The sequence below is a fragment of the Plectropomus leopardus genome, chromosome 10, assembly GCF_026936395.1.
Source record: "Plectropomus leopardus strain MGB_pleo_1.0 chromosome 10, ASM2693639v1, whole genome shotgun sequence".
NCBI lineage: Eukaryota > Metazoa > Chordata > Actinopteri > Perciformes > Serranidae > Plectropomus > Plectropomus leopardus.
Window position 1 is genome coordinate 16,956,621 of NC_142185.1, and position 27,745 is coordinate 16,984,365.

The 27,745-nt window shown below is 38.2% G+C and overlaps 1 protein-coding gene across 4 annotated transcripts; it reads left to right on the top strand.

The window, feature by feature from the left end:
- The first annotated feature begins 2,659 nt into the window (after window positions 1-2,659).
- trpm2 (transient receptor potential cation channel, subfamily M, member 2) lies at window positions 2,660-27,745 on the top strand. 4 transcript variants are annotated; one of them, XM_088083164.1, is made up of 35 exons: window positions 2,660-3,135; window position 3,379; window positions 3,773-3,870; window positions 5,045-5,118; window positions 5,353-5,521; window positions 5,613-5,793; window positions 7,560-7,723; window positions 7,837-8,017; window positions 8,139-8,200; window positions 8,273-8,473; window positions 10,188-10,290; window positions 11,831-11,952; window positions 12,500-12,874; window positions 13,482-13,616; window positions 13,711-13,840; window positions 13,978-14,123; window positions 14,389-14,501; window positions 16,542-16,640; window positions 16,897-17,119; window positions 17,200-17,318; window positions 17,399-17,531; window positions 18,376-18,547; window positions 19,481-19,661; window positions 19,770-19,951; window positions 20,669-20,801; window positions 22,698-22,785; window positions 23,019-23,103; window positions 23,196-23,341; window positions 23,456-23,520; window positions 24,564-24,593; window positions 24,692-24,778; window positions 25,271-25,349; window positions 25,435-25,536; window positions 26,751-26,867; window positions 26,996-27,745. In XM_088083164.1, the coding sequence occupies exons 1-35, from the start codon at window positions 3,082-3,084 to the stop codon at window positions 27,110-27,112; spliced, it is 4,467 nt and encodes a 1,488-aa protein (XP_087939290.1). In that variant the 5' UTR covers window positions 2,660-3,081; the 3' UTR covers window positions 27,113-27,745. The 4 variants fall into 4 exon arrangements, with proteins under 4 accessions (XP_087939290.1, XP_042350815.2, XP_087939288.1 ...); XM_042494881.2 differs by lacking the exon at window positions 2,660-3,135 and having other exon boundaries at window positions 3,338-3,484; XM_088083162.1 differs by lacking the exons at window positions 2,660-3,135; window position 3,379 and having other exon boundaries at window positions 3,644-3,870.

Sequence of the window (27,745 nt, forward strand, 5' to 3'; positions counted from 1 at the left end):
CACAGACTTCATTCATCAGAAGGAGAATTAATGGATAATGAAAATAATAGTTAATTTCAACCCTAGTAATATATATACTGTATATATATTTATCAATGTCCTCTTATTTTAGGTGTATACTGTTTACCACACTGCAAGTCAAAATTACAATGTATTGCAGTCATATGGAATCTTATACCTAATATATATAAAGTATGTAGCAGTATATGTAAGTTAAATCTGACAAAAATAACTGAAATGCCTACTTGCAGAGAGACGTGACTGGATCTGTGATCAGTAGTGATGTGCTGACATCTAATGGTGGTAATGCAGAATAACAGTCAGTCAATGTGCATCAAAATCAATTAAACCTGTAAACTAGGGGATAGAACCCCAATACACAATATCTCAGATGGGCTGTTCTCAGTGATCATGCCCGAGCATCACTGTGGCCGCCAGGACAATACATAGACACAGGAAAACACCCAAGTCTCCACTTACATGATCTTGTGACCTGACCTTTTGAACTTTTAGACCTGGCCTATGCACTCTGCATACTTCTGCTTTTATGCTGCATCCACACTATGACACAAGAGGAGGTTTGACAGCTTGTTAGACAGACATATTATCAGACAATAAGGAAGATTAAGATGCCGAAGTGTGAAGTAGCTCGTCAGCAGGGTGGGGACTGTTTGATAAGTTAGACAAGATACACCCTGGCCCTCCTCAGCACTTTGTTTGACCTCTCCCAAACCACATGTTGTACAAAAACTGTATAAATGGTCTGTACATTTGTTTCTTCTTTGCCTCTCATGATCAGATCCCCAATCATGATGAAGCCCTTTTGTACAAAAGCAGCTTTAATAAAACCCACAGACGTTTCGTGTGTTCTCACTTTATTGGTCTTTCTTTGATAAATAGATTTATATGTTGGTATCAACACTAAACAAAAAAAAACCTTTGACAAACATGACAACATTGTGTAAACAGTTTCTACACATAACAGGGGGGCACTAGGACCCAGGCACAATTTGACCGCTCAAGGTGACAGCACCTGAACTGTTGAGACGCTCGTGGAGGACAGGTGTGTGTCAGCGTCATTCCTGATCTGTGTGAACTCCTGTGCACGTGCTTCCCTGGTGAGCCCAACAAACTTTGTGATTAAAGCACAATTATGTAATTCTTAAGGTAAAGTAGAGGTACCAACCAACCCAGAGGTATTGGATTTTTATTGAAATATTGTATTTGTTATATTTTTTATTGTGCAATCATTGAATTATAAAATATGGGTCTGCCAACAATTTCTTTCTTTCTGTAAAGGGTCCAGGAGTAGTTGCAGTGGCAAAGTATGAGAGTAATATTTAATATTAAACTGTGTTTGCCCGAGTTGGATTAATATTAACGTGTGTTGTGTTTAATTCACAGACCAAGTGCTGCTGGTCACATTATATATCACATTATTCATTTTAATTTGTTTCATCTGTATTTTAGTGCATATTAATTTACAGTTGTCTGTCTTAGTGCTGCAGCTGGTGTTGGCCTCCGGTCACGGGAGCAGCTGGTGCAGTGGGAGTTCACCTGTTGAGTTGTGGTGATACAGTTAAAGGTTCGTGGTGGCACTGCTAATAATTTGGGTGTTTTTCTGTTGGGGAGAGGGGGTTGACCTTGTGTGTAGTTTTGGTTATTCACTGATAGTATACTCCCAGTGCATCAGCCTGTTTATTGGTGAGCCACACCCCTGCAGCAAAACGTTTTAACTTCTAACTGCTTCTGTGGTTAAAGTACTGACCCCAGAGTTTAATAAAAAGCCTGTTATGGTACTTTGACCCACACTGACTATTGGCTTTGTTATTGAAGTTCACTTGTAGATATGTGAACGTTTGGTCGGGGGCTAAATATATAAACCTCGTTTTGAGACAGGGCTGGGCAATATATCGATATTAACAATATTGTGATAATCGAGTAGATGTCTTAGATTTGGGATATCGTTGTATTGTAAATGTTGTCTTTTCTTGGTTTTAAAGGCAGCATCACAGGAAAGTGATGTAATTTTCTGAACTTACCAGACTGTTCGAGCTGTTTTATTTTTCACCTTTACTCATTCAGTCATTATATCCATCTTACTGATGATGAATTTATTCAAATCTCATTGTGAAGGTCTAAATAGATAAATCGATACAGCATAGTATTATGATATTTTGCATTGCAATATTGTATCATTCCACAAATGCCAAGTATCAATGTTTTTATTATTACATTTATTAATATTTTTGTAGCTAATTGGACTAGTAGAATAAATTGCATTGGCAGTCCAATAGATGCAGGTTGCTACAGTAAAATTTCTTGAAGAAAATGAACAAAATGAAAATGTTGTCTGTGTAGATAAAAGCAGACGCTGGTAGTTTTTCCTTGATTTGCTATTGAAAAACATTAATAAATGGTGGGTCTGGCAAGTCCCATGCTTATTAAATAGTTTCAGAAAGCACCAATAATCTCCCTTAAAATATTGTCCCAATATTTTGCTAACCCTTTAACACCTGGATAGACATCAGATTTTTTTGTGCTGCATTCAGATGCCTTTCACTTGCATTTAAATCTCCTGAAACTTGAGAAAATTGGTTTGATTTTTTTCAAACCAGAATGAGCAATTTGACAAGGAATAAAGCATAAAAAATAAAATAATAAAAAAAAATAGTGAAGGTGACAAGAAAATTATCTGAAAATTATCTGACCAGCAGCTATGTTGGTACTGTATGTTGACGTACTTTCTTGCTGTTTTGGGAGGCATCTCTTGTTTAGGGCACTCTGTGCTGAGTATAAAGTGCTATATACCAGATTAGCAATGGAATAATACCTGAACTGTCAAGCACAGTGACTATTAAGTAAGTGGTGATAGATTTAATGAATGACAACCATCAACACAAGTATACAATAGCTACTGAGAGCAATCAGAGTTGCATTCGGTAACAAGATCCCTAGATGAATACTCTGGAGGTGTCACCTAGCAACTAAGGCTGTAACGCCTGGCAAAGGACATTAAACACACAACTTCACACATGTCTCAAAGTGTGTTTTGTCGAGTTGGAAGCCAGAAGCGACTTCATGCTATTGCTGTACTCCATCCAAGTGAAAGGAGCATCTGAAGGCATTAAACAGGTATGTTGACTATGATCAATTATACCTTAAATGTTGGCATTTTGTCACTAATGTTTGCAAAATTTGTGCTGATGAAAACACAGACTGAAAAGTGTTGAAGTGTGTGCATGAAACACTCAAACCTGTGAATCAAAGTGTGCTTAGATCACATTATGATATCACAGTCCTTTGATTTGGTGTTAATGTGAGGCCTGAGTGAACGGCAGCTGTCTTGACAGTAGGAGGCTGATATTTTTTTGAGAGGGTGGAGCAATCAATGTAGTATAACAAGGCAATTACAGCCTCTCTGTCCAGTTGATCATGAAGGATTTGCTACCGCTGCAGTCAGATATAATGACTGAGTCAACAGGTTAGTGTGGATTTTAAATATGTGGTATTGTGGGTTTAGGTCTAACTAAAAACACATTTGTTGGAGATGAGTTTCCAGTAGAGGAAGCAGAGATAATGCAGAACAGGTCACATGTCAGCAGTATAACTACATTACATCAGAATACTAAAGGCTCTGCAGGCTTTATAGATTACATTTCTGTAACTGAACTGACAAGATGCACTCTGGCACTTCTCTCTTCAGACTTCCTCTCCATCAAGCACTTCTTCCAAGCAGAGGGTGTCACAACTTTATGTTTTTCTTCCTCAGAAATGCTGCCTAAATTTGAGAATCAGGTTCACCCACATCAAAAGATTGAGCAGCTGCAGCAGCACAAACTTGAAGGGGTGGTTACTCGTTTTAGAAAGGTGAGTGTCCGCCTGTCAGTTTCCGTTTTACTTGCCTTTAAACTGTGTGATGCTGCATGTAGTAAAAGTCCTGCCTTTAAAGTGTATTTTAAGTTAAAGTTAAAGTTAAAGTAATATAAAGTAATATAAAATAAAGTTTATTAGTAAGTAAGTAAATACTGTAGAAATACTGTAGAATGTAGAATGTAGAATGTTGTTTGGATGGAGTAAAGTAATTCATTTTTAGAAATTATATGTTTTGTGTATAAAATGTTAATATTAAAAACAACAGTGAAGTAAAAAAAAAGGTACAATTTATTCTGTTAAACTGTGGCGGTGTAGAAGTATAAAGTACAAGGGTTGGAAATTGTGGGCATTTTCCTCAAGCAATTGATTATTGTTAATTATTGATTATTGTTAAAATTAATCGTTTTAATTGTCATGAAAAAAGGCAACAAAACAAAAAGCTTTATTATTTATTTGTTTGTTTTTTTCCCTTTTCTTGCTTATTATAGTTAATTTTCACATAATTTTCTTGTACCTTTTTTTTTTTTTTTACTAATTTCCTGCTAATTTTGTGGGTAATTTTTTCTCTCCTTAGTCATTGCGTTCTTCCCGTGTTTTGAAAGAAATCAATCCAACTTGCTCAGGTTTCAAAGGGTTAAGTATAGTACTTATGTAAGTGTCGCCTACTGTCCAAAAAATGTATAATTTCACTTGTGTGATAAGCCTGATCTATATCCCTTTCTTTCAAGTACAACAAATAGTTTTGAATTGATGCAATTTAATCATTTACAAACCACACAATGTATATCTTTCAATTTCCGTTTTTCAGTCTGGTGTGTATTTAATCCACTCTCAGTAATACAGTATTGTATCGATTCAGAGCTGGCGCCCGGCTTCTTTCTGTCCTGTAGCTGTACGGTTTATTCGTGTTTCAGCAGTGCTCAGCTTTAGCTCGCCTCTGACATCATTGATGCAGTGCTGAGTGTGAGCCAGCATCCTCAGCCCTGACTGCAGAGCCTGCGCTCACACACTGTCATGCTGTCAGCTCTCAGCCGGAGGCAGATCTGTGCACCTTAAGCCCCCCCATGCTGCATCCAGGATGAGTGAGGGGGAGTCACGGCTGGTTCACACTCTGGCGATCAGCGCAGCCAAACCCTCTAAGCACCTGTCTCTCTCCCCTTCTTTCCAGCGCTGCGCCTTCGCGTCCTGGACCAGGGAGAACATCAACAAAAGGGAGTGCTGCTTCTATGAAAAAGATGTAAGGTAGGAGAAGATGCTGTGATGTTTTGGGGAGGAAAGTGTCTAAAATGACCTTGTAGTTTACTACTGCTGCTGCACAATAATACAGAGACACTGTAGCATCAGCCCTCTGTTGTGTTTCTGGGAGGAGGCATCGCCCTCCGTCACCTCCAGGGCGGCTGTGTTAATGTTAACTGAATCTGTTGGTTGTTTGTGGTAGCTGAAATATTACAAGATTTCTTTTTGTTTCTCCACCAGAGAGGATGCTTGTAAGTGTGGCTACTCAAAGACTGATCATGTGGACGAAGCCATCAAGCCGGAGGACTTTGCAGGCGAGTTGTGGGACAGACACAGACACGTTCGAGAAGTGCCCACTGATGCTTTTGGAGACATCAGCTTTGGCGGTTTGGGACAGAAGACTGGCAAGGTGAAACCCATCATTCCTCTCCACTTTAATAACATTACATGTGAGTTTGGTTGTCTTTCTCCTCACCTTTGTGTCCCTCTGTTGTTCTCAGTATGTGCGAGTGTCCACAGACACCAGTCCAGAAATCCTGTACCAGTTACTGACTGACCAGTGGAAACTGTCCCCTCCCAACCTGCTGATCTCAGTGACCGGAGGAGCCAAGAACTTCTATCTGAAGGCTCGACTCAAGAACATGTTCCACAGAGGTCTTATCAAAGTGGCCCAGACAACAGGTCAGACTAAGATGATGATTAACCAGAGAGTCTGTGAAAGCATCTGTTATATGACTTCCTGTGTAGCTGTGGAGTCAATGTCTGCAAGTGATGAAATATACCGGATCACCCTCAGAGGTTCACTCCTTCTGCCTGAAACAGAGCTACTTAAATTGCATTCACTGCCCACTAATCTTGCTGATTGTGTCCCATTTCATACTGGTTACATTCTAACTGGATCTTACCTATGCCGTGTGTTCACGTGTACTCAAAGATGCCAGCGAGTAAAAGTCAAAACAAATTTTTTTGTTGGTAGTGAGGCAGCGCCAGAAAGAAACAAACAAATTAATTATTTACTTGGAAAATCATTTAGCTCTCCAGTTTACTGTAACTGGCAGAGGCTTTTATAAGCTGCTGCCAGTTTGATTGACATCTGATATTTGCTTGTAGACTAACTGCAAAAACAGTACATGGGACAGATGAGCGTGCACAGCACTAACAAATGCAAGGGAAAATGTCAAACAAGAGTGAGTTTTACAAACAGTTACAGATACTCCTGCATGGTAGACCTATACCTGTAATGCTACAGCATGTACAGCATATTTTACACGACCATGTGCTTCCAAATTTGTGACAGATATTTTCTGTTTGATATGAAAAAGCTTCATACACACATTGAAGTTCATGAAACAGTTTTGTGGCTCTGGTGTGAGCTCACCCCACTCAACACCTTGAAATACATCAGGACCCAGACTGCAGGCTAGATCTTATCTCCCAACCCAAACCTTGGACAATTTTAACTGAGCTTTTGTGGCGTAATAAAAGCAAATCCCTGCTGCTACCCAGCTGGCACCGGATGTCACTATGATATCAGAAGGGCATTTACTCTTACATTGAAAAGACATTAGATTTTGGCTGGAATGAAAATCAAGTTAACAATATTTCATATGCATAACAATGTTAGAATTTAATGTTTGTTGGTTGTTAACATTGAAATTTTGTTCTCCATATCACACTAAATGCCTAAATGTTGTTATTCTACATCATATAATGTTGGCATGAGACTTTGGATTTTGGTTATTTAATAACACAACTTAAAGCCAACAAAAAATCAATGTTATCTGTCGTCAGTATTCAACATCATATTGATGTTGGCATTAGAAATTATCCCAGTATTGACTTTTGTCATCTGACATTATAACAAAACAAATTTTAATGTTTAACATTTTTAGCGGCCAGCTGGGTTGCTTCCAAATTATTGTGGAAAGCCTTCCTAGAGGAGTGAGTACTGTTATAGCTACATGTTATAGCTCAAAATTTTTTGACAGTTTGGAAAATATGCTGATTGGCTTAGAGAGTTAGATGAGAAGATTGATACCACCCTCATATCTTCCATTATATATGATGCTACAGTCAGCAGCCAGTTAGCTTAGCTTAGCATAAAGAGTGGAAGCAGGGGGAAACAGCGAGTTCACTGAATAACATTTAATTTGTGCAATCTATGTAAAAATCAAACTGTAAGAAAGAAAAGTTGAGGTTTATTGAGGGTTTATACGTGTAACTTTATCTTGGCGATGAATAGTTACCAATAAGCATAATGACAATTTATCACTCTAATGCCCATGATTTTTTTAATGACATGCTTAAAAATCACAGATTTGTAGGTGTCCACATATTTCCCCCCAAATAGTATTCATACATACTGCAAATATACTATTTTGACAAATCATTTGGACATATAGTGTATGTGCAGTATGTAGTATTGAATTGACTCATGTTGTACACAGGTGCGTGGATCATCACTGGAGGTACACACACCGGTGTGATGAAGCATGTTGGGCAGGCTGTGAGGGACTACGCCCTGAGCAACTCCATGCACGGCCAGATTGTGGCCATTGGAGTTGCAACGTGGGGAATCATTCACAACAGGGACACTTTGGTGCATCCAGAGGTACACTAAACACATTTACACATGTGGCGTGTCTCTGTCTCTTGGTAAGTTTCATCAACTGCATATACGTCTTCCTCTACTTTACTTTCTCTTCACTTCCTCTTTGTCTGCAGGGTTGTTTTCCAGCCCATTATTTAATGGACATAAAGGACCAGGGCAGACTCTCCTGTCTTGATAACAACCACACCCACTTCCTGCTGGTGGACGATGGGACCCATGGACGCTACGGCGTGGAGATTGAACTGCGTAGCCAGCTGGAAAAGTGCATCTCCAGAAAGCGCCTTGGAAACAAAGGTTGAAAATAGCTGATGCAACGTCCACAGAAGCAGCAAGCTGTTACAGATAACATCTCAAATCTCGTTCTGGTTTTATCTGTCCTGCTTTTAATATCGATTTTTTATTGTCTAATCTGCAGAGAGTGGCGTGACCATCCCTGTGGTGTGTGTGGTTTTGGATGGAGGACCAGGCACTCTGAATGTGAGTCGTCAGTTTTCTGTGTCTCTCTTTGTCTCACTGTCTTGTCTGACTGTTCTGTGTTTCTCCTCTCAGACCATCTATAATGCCATGCTGAACGGTACACCCTGTGTGATCTTGGAGGGCTCCGGGAGAATAGCAGATGTGATCGCCCAGGTGGCAGGACTGCCAGTAACCCGAGTCACCATCGCCCTCATCCACCAGTTAATGAAAAAGTTCTTTGGCCAAGAGTATGAAAACTTCCCCGACCTCAAGATCATAGAATGGACCAAGAAGGTATTTTTCTGATTATACAGACGACTTCAGATATTACAGACCAGTTTCCAAGCTACTATTTCTTTCTTACTACTATCTTAAATTAGCATTGTTGTATGCTAGAATTTGCTGATGGTGATTTTTCAGGCATTTAAATTTATACCAAAGTATTGGACATATGGAAAGCCATAAATGAAAGAAAAAGGGATCGAAGTTATTACAACTCATCTTCTGGGGACAATGAATGTACCAAATTTAATGGCAGTCCATCCCATAGTTGTCCAGACATTTCACTCTTAACCAAAAATGTCCACCTTATATTGACGCTCGAAGTAAAGTCAGGCAATCATCAATCTATCCAATAGTTGTTGGGAGATGTCAGTCTGTTCTGGATAAACTGGCTGAAACTTTAGATCCATGGCTAAAAAATTTGTATTATCTAAATAAGTAGTATTATTAACAGTATTTTAGTAATAGCAACAATATGTTTTAGAGAAATTTCAATTTCACTCTGGGTTTAGATACCATCAGAGACATATAAACCACCCTTCTGCAGGTTTTTAACGATCTTCTAGTAGTGTCTGATGATGGAGACTGCTCATTATTATTACTGAACTGTAGTGCTGCATTTGGTACTGTGGACCATAACGTCTTGCTTAATCGCTCTGATACAGCTTCGTTTCGTTCCAGTGATACCTCAGTCATAGCATGGTTTATAATACTATATGTGATGCTTCATCCATCTCAATTGTGGTGCACCACAAGGCTCGGTTTGGGTCTTGTAATGTTTCCTGTTTTCTTTCTCGATCAAGGATCTTAAAAGAATACTTTACCCACAAAATGATCATTTGTATGTCAATTAGTCAGTGTGTTTTCCATTGAAGTTGTGAAGAAGACTTTGTTTTTCTCACATGCCTACAGTGTGATTGAAGGATCCACAAAAGGTGAACATTATTTATGAACTGAAGTCAGTTATATATAACATATATAACCATATATAACAGCAGTACAGTACAACAATACAACACAATGTGTTAAAGTATTAACACACATTATATCCAAACATCCATTTAAAAACTCACACAACTCATGCAGTATAATCCAAGTCTGAAGTATCCAGCTTGTGCTTCCCAAATACATGCATTGTTGCAATAACCTAACTATCTAAAATACTCCCACCTTAGGGTGCCCTAATCAAACCCTTCAATTCAAGTGCATTGACATTTTAAATCTGACTGTTTTGCGAAAATGCACGCATTTGGGAAGTATTGACTGTAGACTTGGATTAATCTGCATGAGTTGTAAACAGATGTTTGATATAGTTTTGCTTGTGTTAAATGCAGCCCCTCGCTACTTCAATTCATAAAGAATGTTTGCCTTTATTGGATTATCTGTTCACTGTGGATGCATGCAAGGAAAACAAAGGTTTCTTCAGGAATTTAATGTATCATATGGTGAGTAGTTGATATACAAATGGTCATTTTGTGGGTGATGTATTTCTTTAACAGATGAGACATGATCATATGATCCTTATTTTAGCCTCCCTTTCCTGGCTACCAGATGATTTCAGAAATGATTTTGAAATTTGACTCATCACTTTCAAGGCTAAAGGTCAAGCTCCCAAATAGACCTCTGAACTCTTGAACCCTTATTGGCCTCTGGTCCTCTGGGTCTCCTGGTTCTTCTTGGGTCCAGGTTTGATGTGAAACTGTGCATGTGTGTCTTTCTGTACCAGATTCAGGACATCATCAGAATTCCTCACTTACTGACGGTATTCAGAATAAGCGAGGACAATCATGGAGATGTGGATGTAGCTATTCTTCAAGCACTACTGAAAGGTGGGATTTGGTTTTCACGCTGATACTCAGCACAAGATTGGACTGACTGTAGGCATCCTACACAACATTAAGTATGAAGACGGAAAGGCTTGGTGCCAAAACAGCTCTTAGGAAGTATAATGTTGCTTCTCAGAAAAGTGATTGGACTGCAGTATCAAATGTGCCCAAATCAAAACCAACACAGATATTCTTGCAGATACGTTCACATTAACGATTGCTTTTTTATACAGAGAGACATTGATAACCACACTTGATGTGTTTTATAAAATTATGTAATGCTTGCAAATGTCTTCCTCCTCGTGCTGGTCTTGAGAAAGACTCATGAAACCCATTTAGATGAGGCTTAATGCACATTGTTATAAAGTACACTGAGCTAAAGAGCACTAAAAGTGGGTCCACCACACTGGACATTCACTTAGCTCATGATCATGATGATTCATGCATCTATCTAAACTGCTTTCCCTGTAGTCTCCATCTCTAAGCTCTTCGAACAATAATTAAAGTGCATTTCCAGGCAGTCATCCTGCTCACTTAGCAAGGACATCTGCTGTCGTTTTGGTCTGTGGCCACAAAGTTCATTACAAAATCTTTGTTTTTAAAGTGAAGCCTTGCAGTTTGCTGCTTGACCATGTGGTGCCATTCCAGTTTTTCTAACAGTGTTCCAGCATTGAAGTGCTAAAACACGATGTTCAATCATCATTTTATTGATTAAGAGAAACTGAATCATTAGCAAGTCAGTTATCAAGCAAAAATGCAAGATTAGTTTCCTGGTTCCAGCTTTTCAAATATGATGATTTGCTGATTCATTTATATGCCCCCACATCGCTGTAAATCTAATAATATCCATTCAGGGTTCCCACAATCATGAAATTCATGGAAACATGTTTAAACTAGAAAAACAGTTTTTCAGGCCTTGGAATGGTTTGGAATTAACGAAATGTTTCAGGAAAGTTTTGAATATTTTATTTTTTGTTTTAAATATGTCCAAAACATTTCTAACATTACACGAAATATACATTTCTTGAAGAACTCATTTAAAATATAGTTCTGCACTGTGTGACGTTGAAATGTCATTTGACCAGACTGGCTTCGCCCCCTATTGGGGAAAAGAAATGTCCACATCAGGGGAGAAGCACATGAATACAATGAATATTCACTGTCAGTGTGCAAAGTACCCCTCTGTGATAGTCTGGTCTATTGGCAAATCCAACTAGTTTGCAGTGGGAATGTCTGATGAGCAGGTTAAGTTAGTATGCATTAGTTTTTGCATCAGATTTTGCTTATCCGCAAATGTCTGGGAAGTGCGTGTTTAATAATGTTTGGCTATATCACTGTTAAGGCCTACCCATTTTAAACTAGTCAAATAAAGTCATTAAATTGGGTAAAATATTACAGAAAAGATCTGACAATTCATTGGAAAAAATATGCAGAAACCCTGACTGTTATTTGTGAACAATAGACATTTCTCTCCTGCATTCAATCAGTCTTTTGACTTAACGTTAACAGAATTGACTGACATATAAATTGTTTCTCCATGCAGCCTCGAAGACCAGCGTGTTACTGGGAACTGAGTCCTGGAAGAGGCAGCTGGAGCTGGCTATAGCCTGGAATCGGGTGGACATAGCAGAGACGGAGATCTTCACTGAGGAGAGCCAGTGGAAGGTTGGTTTTTGTTATTCGTTATTATACAGCATAACCATTTAATAAGTATTTAAACCTTTAAACTCTAAGCAAATTGGTGTAAAAAGACATGGGAAAAAGATAATGAGCAACTTGGTTAGAAATGTTCCACAAATTGCAAGAAAGTAGAAGTTTTAGAATTTATTTTTTAAAAAAACGGGGATAATATCTTGGAATTAAAGTTATATTTCTAATTATCATAATTATGTATTTAAAATTATATCATAGAATTATATAATATTAAAACACTCATTGTGTTATTTGCTTTAAAAAAAAAACTTATTTTAAATTTGTAATAAATTTTGAAGTTATTTCCGTGTCCTTTTTTTGTTAATTTCTTATGTTGCTCATCGCCTTTTTCCCATGTTATTGAAAGAAAAGCCAATTTGCTCAGGATTCAAACGATTTATCATCCAATTTCGAACAATTCTCCTTGCATTATAAGCTCAACATCCAACTTTTCCATATCAGATTAGAGAAGTGTGTTGCTTGATAAACTGTCATGTTCTCTTGTCTGGTTCCCACTCAGTCCAGTGACCTCCACTGGGCCATGTTCTCAGCTCTGGTTAGCAACAAGCCTGAGTTTGTGAGCCTGCTGCTGGAGAACGGTGTGAGTCTGAGGGAGTTCCTGCAGGATGAAGAAACTCTGTGCGAGCTCTATAAACAGCTGCCCGGCTGCATCTTTCTCCGTAAGCTGGCCAAGCGGGTCCACAGTGCTAACCGCAGCAGGAGGAAGGCGCCCCGCCTCAGGCGTCGAGCTCACTCAGGGGAAGGCGAAATGATCTCCTTGACTCACGTGTCTGAGGAGGTGCGCCACCTACTGGGCAGTTTCACCCAGGCGCTCTACCCTCCCTCCAGCACTGCATACAGCTTCAACATGTCTATGGAGGAAACATCTGCCTCAGTGAGTCTGTTTATCCATCATCTGAGACTGAATTAATACAGTTTAGCTATCAAAACTAAGTGCTTTGTGCTTTACATACACACTGAGGGGGGGTATTTCACTGGGCGAATTTTCATTCAAGTTTCATTCAAACGAATACATGATGAGTATTTTAGGATTCCAGTACCTTTTAAAAACTGCTTTTAATGTTTGAATAATGTTGCATGTATTTTTAGTGTGCTTTATTTTATGATCTTTAATGACTTGTGTGTTTTGGAGTACCTTGAAAATCACTCCATAAATTAATGTATTATTATTGTTGTTATTATTGATATTATTATTATTAGTAGTAATAGTAGTAGTAATAGTAGTAGTAGTATTTAAAAAAAGACTACTTTTGAATAAATAAAGATAAATGAATCAGGATTTTTTCCACCAGAATTGTGCACATGACATTTATCATAATTTGGGGAAATGAAATTTACAGAAGATGTAATTTAACAGTTATCCAAACAAAAATGAAATATTAAAAATCAAATTCTGTGTCTGGACATGCTTTAGTAGAACTGATATGGATACGTCCAAAACCCAGACAGTAACAGAACACGTTCCTTTACTTTCCATCTAGCTGTCTAAAAGTCCCAGTTCCCAGGCTTCAATCAGAGAGGACAATGCTGAAGCTGAGAGGGACCCAGCCACAGATCTTTTCCTTTGGGCTGTCGTCCAGAACAATAAGGAGCTGGCTGAAACTGCCTGGGAGCAGGTGCTCACAAAAAACACCAATGCATGCAGAATTTGAAAATAGTTGTTTGTATGTGGCATTGCATCTTTCTGTGTCTGTATCTGCATGTGCACAGTGTAGAGACTGCATGTCAGCTGCTCTGGCCGCCAGTAAGATCCTGAAGAAAATGGCAGAGGAAGAAAGTGATGTGGACGAGGCAGAGGCCATGAAAGAGCTCGCCAGTCACTATGAGGAACACGCAATTGGTAATAATATTACAGGCATAACATGTGTGGCTCTAAAAATGTGACATATAAGAATTTTTTACAAGGTTAGCATTTGTCTTCTGTGTCTGTGTGTGTGTGTGTGTGTGTGTGTGTGTGTGTGTGTGTGTCTCTCCCAGGTGTGTTCAGTGAGTGCCACAACAGCGATGAAGAGCGGGCTCGGAAGTTGTTGGTTCGTGCGTCTCCGTTTTGGGGAAGGACAACGTGCCTGAGGCTGGCACTGGAGGCTGATGATAAAAACTTTGTAGCTCAGTCAGGTGTTCAGGTAGAGCAGAATTTCAGATTGATGTTTTGCAGCCTTTTCTTTCGACAATTTTAAAATCCAGGAGAACCTTAAAAATCTTGAAACTTAAAAAAAATGTCAGCTGTTTGCACCCTGGCATTCACTGCACAACTGAGTTGAATACACAACTTTATGGAGTAAAAAACATAGAGTTGAATGTGATGACTGAGACTTTTGATACCCATGAGGTTTGACCTAAACAACATTACTGCTGTAGATTCAGTCTGATAATGTGTCTGTCTTTAAGGCTCTTCTGACACAGATCTGGTGTGGTGAACTTTCAGTGGACAACCCAGTGTGGAGAGTACTCATCTGCATGGTCTTCTTCCCACTGATCTACACCAGCTTTCTGGTTTTTAGGTGAGTCCTGTGTGTTACATGTGTGAAACTGTACGGGTAGCCATCTTATCGAAGTCAGCCCGGACAATGATCTGCATGGTCATACAAAGTCGAGGGGTCCCATGGTCATGAAATTCCTGGAATAGTTATGAAATTAGAAAAAGTATTTTTCAGGCCTGGAAATGATACTTATATGATATAAGTTTTGAATACACAGTATTTTGGCTATTGCTTAAAATATGATCATAAAAATCCCAAAACATATATATAGGTGTCTGGATAAGCAATATTCACCCACTGTGTTGAGTCTTCATCCACCTGGACACTGGAGACCTGTAAGGACATGAACACAATCAAACTTATTTTATTAAAGTATTGCGATCGCGCAAGTTGCAAAACAATTATCAGACTTGTCCATAATAATAATAATGATAATAATAACTTTATTTATATAGCACGTCTAAAAGCATAGTTTACAAAATGCTTTGACGCCATCCTATTGAACATAAGTGAGACAAAACAAGGGTAGGATTAGGATAAAATTAAAACAAAAGAGCAAATAATGCAAGATGCAGGTGACAAAATGTCAAAATAAGATAATACAAACAAATAGACCAAAAACAGCAAAAGTGATAAAAGCAGTAAAACCACACATAAATAAAATAGAATAGAATAGAATATATTTTTATTGTCCACCAGGATGGAAATTTGTCCTCGGCCCACCAAACACAGAAGACAGCAAAATGAACTGCAAACAATCAGTGGATAAAAACAGAGCACATAAACAGGTCATTAGGGACACTTAACACAACAGGTTCAGGTCATTGCCAGGAAACTGAAACCTAAAAAAAATACAAGACAAGACAAATGCATACAAACGTGTAAAAAATTATGATCCAGCACACATCAAATTGCACTGATATCTAAAATGTGGGTTTTTATCCCCAAAAAAGGGGCAGGGCCTTGACCTTTTTGCAGTGTACCCATACGTGCTGGTCTGGTCAGCTACTTGGCAGCTTGATGAGGAAAATAAAGTTAGTTAGTAGTTTGATTATCAAAATGCCCAAGAAGTGCTGGTTTACTGGTGTATGGTTTTATCACTATACAGGTGTGCACCTGCTTTAAACTACTTAAAACATGTGTGGGACTACTGAAAACCTCATGACGATAACAATGCCACCATGGAATTTGAGTACAGTTTAAAATGGTTTTATTATATCTGTATGAAGTCAAAAACTTTTTATGCCCCCTGTAATCACAGAATAATGTTTATACCAGTCATAAAGGACCTTAATGGAGTGCAGAGTCCAAGGCCACCCCCTTATTTGAAAAAAAAAAACCCCAAACAAAAACAAAACCTGGCTGCTTCTTGAGAAACACTTAGTTTAGGACTTTGTTACTTTGGAAGCATGTGAAGAAGGTCTGAAGCTGTTGTGCACAAAAGTGAATATATTGTGGGTTTTTTTATGAGACCAAAAAAGAAGAGAAGGGTTAGACTTGTATCTCACTTTGCGATCAATAAGGGACATTCTTTGCAAAAAACCAAAAGCCTTCAATAAATGGGTTTATCGGCCATATATTTCAACAAAGTCTTCAAAGACACCCTGAAGTTTAACCTCTCGCTCTTCTTCTTTGGTCATATGATTTGTCCTTGGATCCAAAGAGCAACTGTTGTTTGATACCTGCACTTGTGAAGTAGCACTCTTCACGTGATCTACTGGCCTTTGCTGTCTCTATCATTCCTTTTACCTCAGCTGATTAAAAGTTAAAAGTGTTTCCGTTAATCTGTACACACAGTAATAAAAAAGTAATAACCTGGATTATAGATTCATACATTTGGTATTATATCGTAATGGTTTATTTACTTATTTAAAAATAACACATTTCCATTTGTATTCATTTGAAACCCCCTGGCATCAGCGACAGCTCTTACTTTTTTCTCTGATAACCGTAACAGATTGATGTTCTTTGTCTTTTAATGTCTGAATGAACAAATGTACCACATCTATAGTGTTGTTCAAAGGCTTTATGGTTTCTCAATGAAGTTGTAATTCTCTGTAGACGTGATGAAGTCCTCCAGAGAGAAGCTGATAAGAATGAAGAGATCAAGACAGTGGAGTCAGTGACAGGAAGTACACTGAGAACAAATGCTCGCTGTCCGTAAGTTGACAGTTACTCTTTAATACATTGATAAATTATGACCCTTTTCACAGAAAAAAAGCTCATTTTTTTCTGGCTGTATGACCATTTCCAAGAGTTTCTAAACACTTAAATATTTTGAAACTAAACTATTAAAGGTCTGGATTTTAACTTCTAACAGTTGTAAGAGTTGTGATTTTTCAGGTAAGTGAGGGAAGAGCAAGAAATGTGTCTGAACAAAAAACAGTCACACAGTCAAACAGTCTCTGATCCACAGTGACCCCAGTCTGCAGCGCCTGAGGCCTCTGAGCCGTTGGTCCCGGCTGGTCCGCCTGTACAGCTCTCCGCAGGTCAAGTTTTACTGGAATATTGTGTCATACTTCGCCTTCCTCTTCCTGTTTGCTGTGGTGCTGATGATTGACTTCCAGACCACGCCCTCTGCTGGTGAGGTGCTGCTCTACATCTGGCTGCTCTCTCTGGTGTTTGAGGAGGTCCGACAGGTGAGAGGATGCAGCTTGGACACTTATTAGAAATATTAATATAGCTAATCTACAAAGCTAAATTAACTTTTCTGTCTCAGCTGTTTCATGATCCTGATGGCTTTGGGTTTCGTAAAAAAGCCAGGATGTACATCCAGGACCTGTGGAATATTTTAGATGTTCTGTCCATTGTCCTCTTTATTATCGGCCTCACATTCAGGTAAGGTTTCTTCCCTCCCAGACAATCACTTTAAGCCATAGAAGTGGCAGTCTATGAATAAACAAGTTTTTCTATCTCAGGCTGACGACTGAGCTCTTCTACGCGGGTAAAATCCTCCTCTGCATCGACTTTGTGGTCTTCTGCCTCCGTCTCATGGCCATCTTCACAATCAGCAGAACCCTGGGGCCCAAAATCATCATAGTCAGGAGGATGGTGAGAGGCTCACATGACATTATAATGAATCCAGAACTGATGTAATGCAGCAGCAATTGCAGAGAACAAAATGCTACGCTCCAAAACACCTTTTATCTGGTACAAAAAGAGGCCTCTGCCTCATTGGGGCCTCCATCTGGAGTCTGTTAATGAATGTGTGCACATTAAGTGAAAAGGTGTTTTGGAACAAAGTGTTGCAGCTGGTCTGTTTGGTCCTGCTCAGGGTGCAGAGATTATACCTAGAGCAACAGGCAGCCTTTTAAATTACTGAAACTTGTCACTGCTAAATGTATTAACTGTAAAAGAGGTGGTGCTTCAGGCAGCGTGCAAATCAGCTCTCTTAAATTTAAATTGCAAAATGTAGCTCAGATAACCCTTTGAAAGCTGAATAGACATCCCCTGTGCTGTGTTCGGACACCTTTTTCAAGTATTTAAATTTCCAAATCCCAAGCTAATTGATTTGATTTTCTTTTGAGAACATGGGAAAAGGGCAATAGGCAACTTGGCAAGAAATGTCCTGCAAATTGCAAGAAATCAGTAGATTTAGAAAAAGAAAAAAAAACTAGGGAAGAATGTCCAGAAAACTATATGTCTCATTATCATGATTATATATTTAAAATTATTTTATAGAATTATTAGAAATTTTAAGTTCTCTTTTCAGGTAATTTTCTTGTACTTTTTACAGTACTTTTTTTTGTTTTTGAAAGCCAATTTGCCCAGGTTTTAAAAGGTTAAAGTCAAATTCCAGAAAACAATACTCTCGTTACACTTGACATGTCACTGTTATTCAGATATATCCACATTCTGAAGCGTAACATTCGACTGATGTCTGTTTGTGCTCCAGATGATGGATATGTTCTTCTTCATGTTCCTGCTGAGTATCTGGGTGGTGGCGTACGGTGTGGCCAAACAAGGCATCCTCATCCACAATGACAACCGGCTGGACTGGATTCTCCGTGGGGCAGTTTATGAGCCGTACCGCATCATATTTGGGGATTTTCCCACAAATATTGATTGTGAGTGGAGATGGAAAATACTTAAGTATTGCCGTCTTTGTAGTTGAAACGCTGTAGTTTTGTAAAGTGAAACATGACTAAATGACTCTTAACTCTTATGAAGTGCAGACCTGGTTATTTAATGGGACAGTTCACCCCAAAATCCAAAAATACATATTTTTCCTCTTACCTGTAGTGTTATTTATGTGATATGCAGAGTTTTGGAGATTTTGGCTGTAGAGATGTCTGCCTTCTCTCCAATAAAATGCTACTAGATTGCACTCAGCTTGTGGTGCTAAAAGCATCACATTTGACTCAACAATAATGTCTCTTTCCAGAAATCATGACCAAGTTACACAAGATAATACACAGACCTTGTTGTAAGCAGTTTCAAGTAGGAACTATTTTCTTTCTATTAAACTAAAGCCATCAATTTTTTATCACGCAGAAGAAAATGTACACCTACTGCTAACTCACCAAGCATCACTGAGCTAACTAATGTTACAGCTCAGTCAAATGGGGCACTATTAATGTTTACATGTCATGCTGTCATGATTACGGGCCTTGTTTGTGAGTAGATGCATTTTTCCTCCTGGGTGCCAATGCGATTGGTGTATTTCAGTATAAAGAAAATAGTTCTGAAGGAAAAAAAATGTCTGTGGAATATCTTGAGTAACCAGGTCTTGATTCCTGGCAAGAGACATTGATGTTGAGTTTTTGAGATGTATTTTTTTGGCGCTTCGAGCACCACAAGGCAAGTGCCATCTAGCGCCATTATATTGGTGAGAAGGCAGACATCTGTACTGCTGATATCTCTAAATTCACACCAAAACAATCATGATTGATGAATAGCGCTAGAGGTAAGAGCACAAATATGTGTTTTTGATTTTGGGGTGAACTGCACGTTTAATAAAGATATTAACACAAAGAAAATGCTCTCTTTGCCCTCTGCAGATGCTGCGTTTGACATAAACACCTGCAGCATGAATGGCACAGATCCTCTGAAGCCCAAGTGTCCTGTGCTGAATGAAAACCAAATGCCAGCCTTCCCTGAGTGGCTCACCATCATCATGCTCTGTGTTTACTTGCTCTTTGCCAACATACTGCTGCTCAACCTGCTCATAGCCATCTTCAAGTGAGTTCTCCTCCATATCTGTATGTCTGAATTTAGATATTATTTGATCTTTTCTCTGCAACAGCTGTTCCCTCGTCATCCTCTGTCTGTCTTTGTGTTCCTGCACAGCTTTACCTTCCAGGAAGTTCAGGACAACACAGACAGAATATGGAAGTTTCAAAGATACGAGCTAATCAAGGAGTACCACAGCCGCCCCGCTGCACCTCCTCCTTTCATCATCTTCAGTCACCTTTACCTCTTCATCCGGAGCGTGGTGCTGTGCAGGCCCCCCATCATAAGCACAGACTTTAGTAAGTGCTGTTTTCATGTTCATACACCTTTACAGTTTTCTTTAACCCTTTAAATCTGAGCAAATTGGCTTGGTTTCTTTTTTAAAGAAAATAGAAAGAAGGCAGTGCACAGTTAAGGAGGAAATGACCCAAAAAATTGCAAGAAATTAATCAAAATACAAGAAAACCTGAACATTAGTATTTTTTTTTAAACAAATGGATGAAGACTACATTAAAACCCCAAAAAGAAAGCAAGAAAATGGCTCAGAAAAGTGATTAAAAAATTATACTAATCCTACCTTATTTCAAATATGTAACTATGATAATTACAAATATAGTTTCCCCCTCGCTTTTTTTTCGCTAGACATTTCTCCCTATCTTTATGAAAAATAATTTTCAAAATTTACTAATTTCTTGCAATTTGTGGACCATTTCTTACCGAGCTGCTCATTGCCTTTTTTCTATAGTTCGGAGGAAAAAAATTGCACCAAGTTGCTCAGGAGGTTCAAAGGTTTAAATACTTGTGAATGGCATCTGAAAGGAGCATTAGTAAAGTGATGTTGCTCTGGGTTTCAAAAGGTTAAGTTGCACCAATAGAGATATTAAGGTATGAAATGTAGAAATGTAGTCTCTCTGGTTAAACTCAATCCCAGTTTGTCTTTAATGCAAGTTTTTGTGTGTGCTTATGCAAACATGTTCAGATATGGAAGTGAAAAAGCATGCAACGCTTTTTTTCAGAGAGCACGCTTCCTCAGATCGAAGAGGAAGAGCTGCTGTCCTGGGAGGCCTTGATGAAGGACAGATACCTGTTGTCCACACAGCAGGAGCAGAGCCAGAGCATGGAGCGACGCATCCTGGACACGGCCCAAAAGTAAAGCTCTCATGGGAATGTAGCCTAGTATAGCTGCATAACGACAGAGTATCTCTGTCTGTGTAAGCCCTGCAATAACACCTATATGTTTTAGGTATGACGCAAAGTGTGGTTTACACAGTTAGTTTCAGACACTTTAAGAGTTTAGTATTTTAAAGCAAAAACAGCAAAAAAAAAAAACCAAAAACACAATGAATATCTTTTTATAGCATATAGAGCATCTATTTTGATACTCTATATGCACTAAATTGCACCAGCTATTTAGGTTCTCTCCTAATTTATATATTGTCGACACTAGAGGCTTATTAACTACTAGTTTGTTTTTAACTAAATTAGCTACTGAAATTGGTTGCACCATGACTACTTGGTGTATAACTTAGTATAATCTAGTTTAAACTAAAGCCATGAGGTAAGTGACCAATCAACAGTAAAAGATGGTTGGAGTTCCATCATTATGGTTGTGTTGTACACAAGACAAGAGGCTGTGTGTTGCAAACTGCAGTTAAACCCCGACTTTAGATGCATATTCTAAATGCACTGTTTACATGTTAAAAAAATGTTCCTGAAACCTGAATAACACCTGCACATCCCACATATCTTAACCAGAAAATGTAATATTTGGAATAAGGCCTAATTCAAAATATACAAACAAAATGTTCTGTTTACATGTCCTGTATTAAATTCAGAATATTGTCATAATCTGAATAATTAGTAGAACATTAGTGTGCACATAAAGTTATTTTAAGATTTACACCACCCTCAGGGCACCTATTTAGTTGTTACCTAGCATTATGTTGTAACTTATGTCCGTGGTGCAATTGCTTTTATTTTAATAATGCATGAAACAGAGATTAGTAATAATTTCTTTTATAATTAGGCCAAGTTTGAACTTTGACACAGCTGATGCAACAGGCTGCAGCTCTGAGCAGTTTCAAGCAACTTTCATCTCTTTTTTTTTGGTTTGACCAACTCCATCTTCACTGTTTTGGTTTCCCCCGTACCGCAGTCTTCAACTTTTTTCCAGCAATGCGCATATTTGCCCTCTTATCAAGAGTAAGATGAGAAGAACGATAACACTTTCATGTTTGACTGTTAAATATTAAGCTTGAGCATAAAAAAACAAAACAAAAACCAGAACACAGAAAGTTTCACTTATTTAATTTGGGGACATGGTGCGTGGTGATGCTGATGGTGACTTTTTAGCTAAAATGCATCCATGTCAATTCATTTTTGCTCATATTAAATAAGACACATTTCAGTGCTGATGCTGTGTTTGTTTTCTGATATTGGTCTCAACCATGCTCCTTTTTTTTGTTTTACATTTTCTGTCATTTGTATTTGTTCTTCTCTTTCATGTAAGTGTCTTTCAGTATTTTGTATTCTTTATTTTGTATTCGTATTTTTTTTCTTTTTATATTTCATGTAAAACATCTTTGAGTACTTAAAAAGCCCTACATAAATCCTATCTATTAGTATTTGTTAGTATCATTATTATGATGATGATGGTGATTATTATTATTGGAGTTGTGCGCACTGCTGTTTTTCTACATTAGCATACTAAAACAGAGATTTTGTTACTTTTGGACAGAGCCAGCCTGGCTGCTCCCTCTGTTCCCAAACTTTGTGCTAAATGGATGCATATTGTGCCTTAATATGTAACACACAAATATGACGGTAAAATAAATTTTTTCTAATCTAACTTTTTCTCTTAATCTGATTATAAGGAAGATTGTATAAGTTATTGCTTTAACACAGCAACATAGTCTGTGTTTTTAAGGTTTGATAATTCCTACGTGTACTAAACATAAAGAGTGTATGACATTTAACAGTCTGGGACTGATGTTCAAATGAATCCCAGATACTCACACATGTTTTTTTTTTTGTTTGTTTCCTCAGGGTTACCGTTTTAACTGATCGACAGGAGCGGGAAGAAGAGACGAGCTCTGCTGCCATGGTGCAAAGACTGGCTCGACTAGAGGAGCAGGTTGTGACCTGGTTTTTGGTTATCACTGATGCTGCACCTGCGTCTATAACATTTCACACTCTGCTGTGGGAGCAAGGCACAATGCCAAAAAGACACGACACACTTCTTGATGTGTGTTTGTCAAATTTTTCCTCTCCAGATGTCCCCGATGGAAAATCGGTCATAACATCTTCAACGCTGTGTAAACAGTCATCAAAAATATTTGACCCACTTTTTATTTTTTGTCTCATTAGGTCATGCAGTCAGCCAAAGCCCTGCAGTGGATTATGGACAGTCTGAAATGTCGGGGTTTTACAGCAAAAGAAGCACAGCCATCAGGTCAGCAAACAACTTCCTCATTTGTTATTATTGTCAACATATTACATGTCAAATCTCTTCTTGTTTGTGCTCACTTTTGTCCTCCCCTGCAGCGCTGGTTACAACAGACGAGTCCCTTGATGCTTTGAGGAATACATCAGAGAAAGAGGACGGGTTCCATGTGAAGGCCCGTCAGTTTCACTACCCCGACAGCAAACTCACACGCTTCCCTGTGCCTGAGGAGAAAGTGCCATGGGAGGTATTCCACAAACACCATAAAAACACCACCTGCTGCTCCTCACAACATAGCTGCATGACAGGATGGTTTATTAGATCCAGATCGTTCACGTTTTTTTTTTCTTTTTTTTTTCAGGTCGGCTTCAGCTCATACATGCCGGCTTATTACATTTCTGAAGACGACAGGGACAATGTGGATGGGTATGTTTCTACCAAGAGGATTTTTTTGTTCCTTCGTTGCTTGGTCTTTGGACATATTTGAAGCAACGACAAGACATTCAGAGAGTTTTTGTCAAGATATAACAAATTATTTTCCTATTAAAGAATGTTAAATCAAATACAGCAAACCCGTCAAGTTGCAGTTACAATTTACATCCATGTCTGTAAAATGTGGATCCTGGCAGCACAGAGGAGCAACGCTCAGTTTCAAGATGGACACCCAAGATCAGTGTCCAGAATGGCCAGAAAAGTGTTTTTGCAAAACACTGTGATGTCATAGTGAAGTTCATCTTTGACCTTTTGGATATAAAATGTCATCACTTCATTTCATCCTATTAGACATCTGTGTGAAAGTTTGGAATAATAAGTGTAGGAATTCCAGAGTTATGGCCAAAAACATGTTTTGTCAGGTCACAGTGACCTTTGACCACCAAATTCTTAAGAAATCATTAAGTTCAAGTGGACTTTTGACATCACATTAACAAAAGTGCAACAGATAGTTTACAGTGACCTTGACTTTTGACCCTTTACCACCAAATTCTAATCATTTCATCCTTGACCCAAAATGGATGTTTGTGCCAAATTTGGATAAATTTCATCGAGGTGTTCTTGAGATAGTGTGTTCACAAGAATGAGGCAGATACATACACACAGTGACCTTCATCGTTGAGTCCAAGTGAACGTTTGTGCCAAATTAGAAGAAATTCTCTCAAGGTGTTCTTGAGCTATCATGCTCACAAAATGAGACGGATGCTAGGTCACAGCGACTTTTGACCTTGAACCAATTAATTCTAATCGATTCACTCTTCTGTCCAAGTGGACGTTTTTCTATAAGTTCCCTCAAGGTGTTCATGAGATATCAAGTTTGCAAGAATGGAACAGATGGATGGATGGACAACCTGAAAACCTAATGCCTAAAAAATGTATCAGAAACGTTTTTTGACTCAAACTTCTCTTACCTTACCCTGGTTCAATGTCTCCTAGTTTCTTATCTTTTGTGTTTAATTTATTCTTTCTCCTTGCAGATCAGAATCAGAAGCCACAGATAATTACAGGTATGATAGCAGATAAGATACACCAGGCATCAAGTAGCACTTTCGGTAACCTTACAAGCACGTCATGATGTCTTAATTAACATCTGATCTGCTTTTAGAAACCCAGGAGGGAGGACGGGCATCAGGGGACGAGGTGCACTAAGCCGCCTTGGTCCAAATCTGAACACAGAACTCGTACTGACTCGGTAGGTTCTCTCATGTCCTAAGAGTGCTTTTAACAGGGTTCCCATGGTCATGGAAAACCTAGAAAAGTCATTGAATTTCACAATTATGTTTTCCAGGTCTGGAAATTAATGAAAATCATTAGAAGTTTTAGAAAAGTCTTGACATTTTGGTGTATGTAACTAAATTCGAACAATCTTCCAGGGATGACCGTCCACGTAATGTAACACAACGGCAAACATATTTTCTGAAACTGCCAGCGTAATATAGCTTTAATCAATGCATCACAACGTTTGTTTATCATCACATACATTTATTTATTTCCTTTGTCTCCTCTGTGTATGCAAGCTAGCTGAAATTACAATTATGGACAAGCACAGTAAAAGAATTAGAAATATCTTGGGTTTGAAAAGTCATGAAAAAGTTCTGAAATTTTGTGCATGAAAATGTGTGGGAACCCTTTCTCAAAAAGTTCATTTCACCACCCCTGCCGATCTTTGTCTGCTGAATTTTAGCTGGCGAGACAGTGAGAGGTCTGTTTTGGAGTACCTGGTGGTTTGGGATGAGAGCCAGGGAACCTTGGCTTTACCTGGAGTGAGTCATGCTGTTTTTTCACTCCAGCTGCTTTTTAAAAATGTTTTGAGCTGTTCAGACAAATGTACCTTTCTGAAACCTTCAGGGACCTGTTGAATCTGCCGATCACTTGCCAGTGACTCTTAAGAGAACCATGGGAAAGAAGCTCTATGAAATAATAAAAGCACTAGCATCAGAAGGAACAAAGGTGGGTCTGTTCAGCACTTCGGTTCGCCTTTATAGAGTAGAGCTTGAATGTTTTTAGAGGGGCAATTTTACAACAGCCTACAGGGGCAAACACACTACAACAACAGGCCAGAACAGTTGCATGAAGAGAAACTTGCTGCAGCTCCAGAAATGATCCCAACAACGAATACTTCCTGCAATTAAAAAAAAAAAAAAAGTGCTGAAGAAAGCCAGAACAGAATTAACAGCAGACATGCTGGAAATACAAAAATTATGCAATTTAACCTTTGAATTGGTTGATTTTTTTCAAAAAACATGGGTAGAAAGCAATGAAAAACTTAGACATGGCCCAGAAATTAGCAGGAAATTTGTTAAAAAAAAAACAAACAAACCAAAACCAAAACAAGTAACAAGAAAATGACCGGAAAATAAGCAAAGAAAAGGTAATAAAATAAAAACAAATAATAAAATGAGCCAAAAAATCATTAAAAATGCATACATTCTTTTCTGTAAATCTAAAGTATATGGTTATAATAATTATACATAAAGTCTTGTCAAGTTCCCCATTGCCTTTTTCCTTATGTTTTTCAAAGAAATCAAACAAATTTGCTTAGGGTTCAAGGGTTAAATGGCATGTGAAAGCTACTTTAACACAGCACAAGAAAGCTGATGTCACTCCAGGTTTCAAAGGCTTAGGGACAACTCAAGAAATGACCCAAAAATTAAACAGGAATTAGTAACGAAAAACAAAAAAAACTGACAAAAGATGAAACAAAACACAAAAAACAAGGAAATGACATAAAAGTGCTTAAAATAAAAATAAAAAAGTAAAAAAAATATGCTGTAACATTACTTAAGAGATGATATTATGGTAATTACAAATATAGTTACAGTTATAGTTCTTTTTCCCCCAGACATTTTTCTAGCTTTTTTTTTTGTGTAACATTTCTTACCAAGTTGCTCACTGCCTTTTCTGAAAGATATCGACCACATTTCTCAAGGTTCAAAGATCTGAATACTTGTGAAAGGTGTTTGAAAGCAGCACAAGAAAAGTGATGTCGTTCCAGGTTTCAAAGCATTAGTAGTCAGCACCTTGTTCAAGGATACTCAGATGTGTTGATTTGAACTCTGTTTAAAAAGTTAAATGAAGATGAATGATAGTGAATTCATTCATGCTTTTATTGACTGTGACATTGAGTTACTTGTTGACTCTGACTTGAAGTTGCTGTGTTTTAGGTGTTTGAGGGTTATGTAGATGACTGCAGGAACACAGATAACGCCTGGGTGGAAACCACTGTGCTAAACATTCACTTGGACAGAGCGAGCCAGGTGACGGTCGATATCAACAGTATGGTGAGAACATTATTATTATTTTAGGGATTTAAATTGTATTGTTTATTAAATTGGCCCTTTGCATTTGATTCATGGTTCCCACGTGAAATTTAAAATTAATTATTGCGTTGTGATTATTTCTGTTTCAGGTGACCAGCAGCCATGGCGCTCTTCAGTGGCGGGAGGTGAGCAGCAAAAGCAGACTTTGCTCAGACCAAAGAGACTTCCTGCGGCTGGTTGCTGAGCTGCACAACAGGAAGTTCTGATGTTCAACACTGCTGTAACTGTAAATGTGCCTCTCGATCTGCAGGTTTCTGCCTGTTCATGTGGCCTTTTGTTAAGGCTGATTGATTCTGTTGCACTGAAAGCACTTAAAAAAGACACTATAAAGCCATAATATATGCTGCTATGGATTTTTTTTCTCAACAATTTGCACAGATGTCATAGGACAATAAACTGAATGTGTAGCCCACATACTGTGATGTGCACGTACATATACATACATGTGTACACTGAGAATAAATGCCTCAGTTCTAATGTACTTCACATGAGTATTCCCATTCACAGAGGCAAATATGGTACTTTTTACTTTACTGCATTTATCAGTTAGTCCTGACTTTTTTCCATACAACACATATAAATGCAAATTGGCATCTTAATGTATAGAAAATGATCAATTATTCTCTGTAAAAATGCTGAACACTATTAAGTTCCAAAAAAAAGTCCCAGCTGCAAAATCACAATGCCACTTGCAATACTAACAATGCAATAATATGACTTACAGTATTTAGTAATACAAACATCTGAGAGGGATCACACTGCATAATGAGTACTGTTGTTTTTATATTTTGTTCCTATTATTTCTGCATTTTTACTTGAATAAAGATTTGAATGCAGGA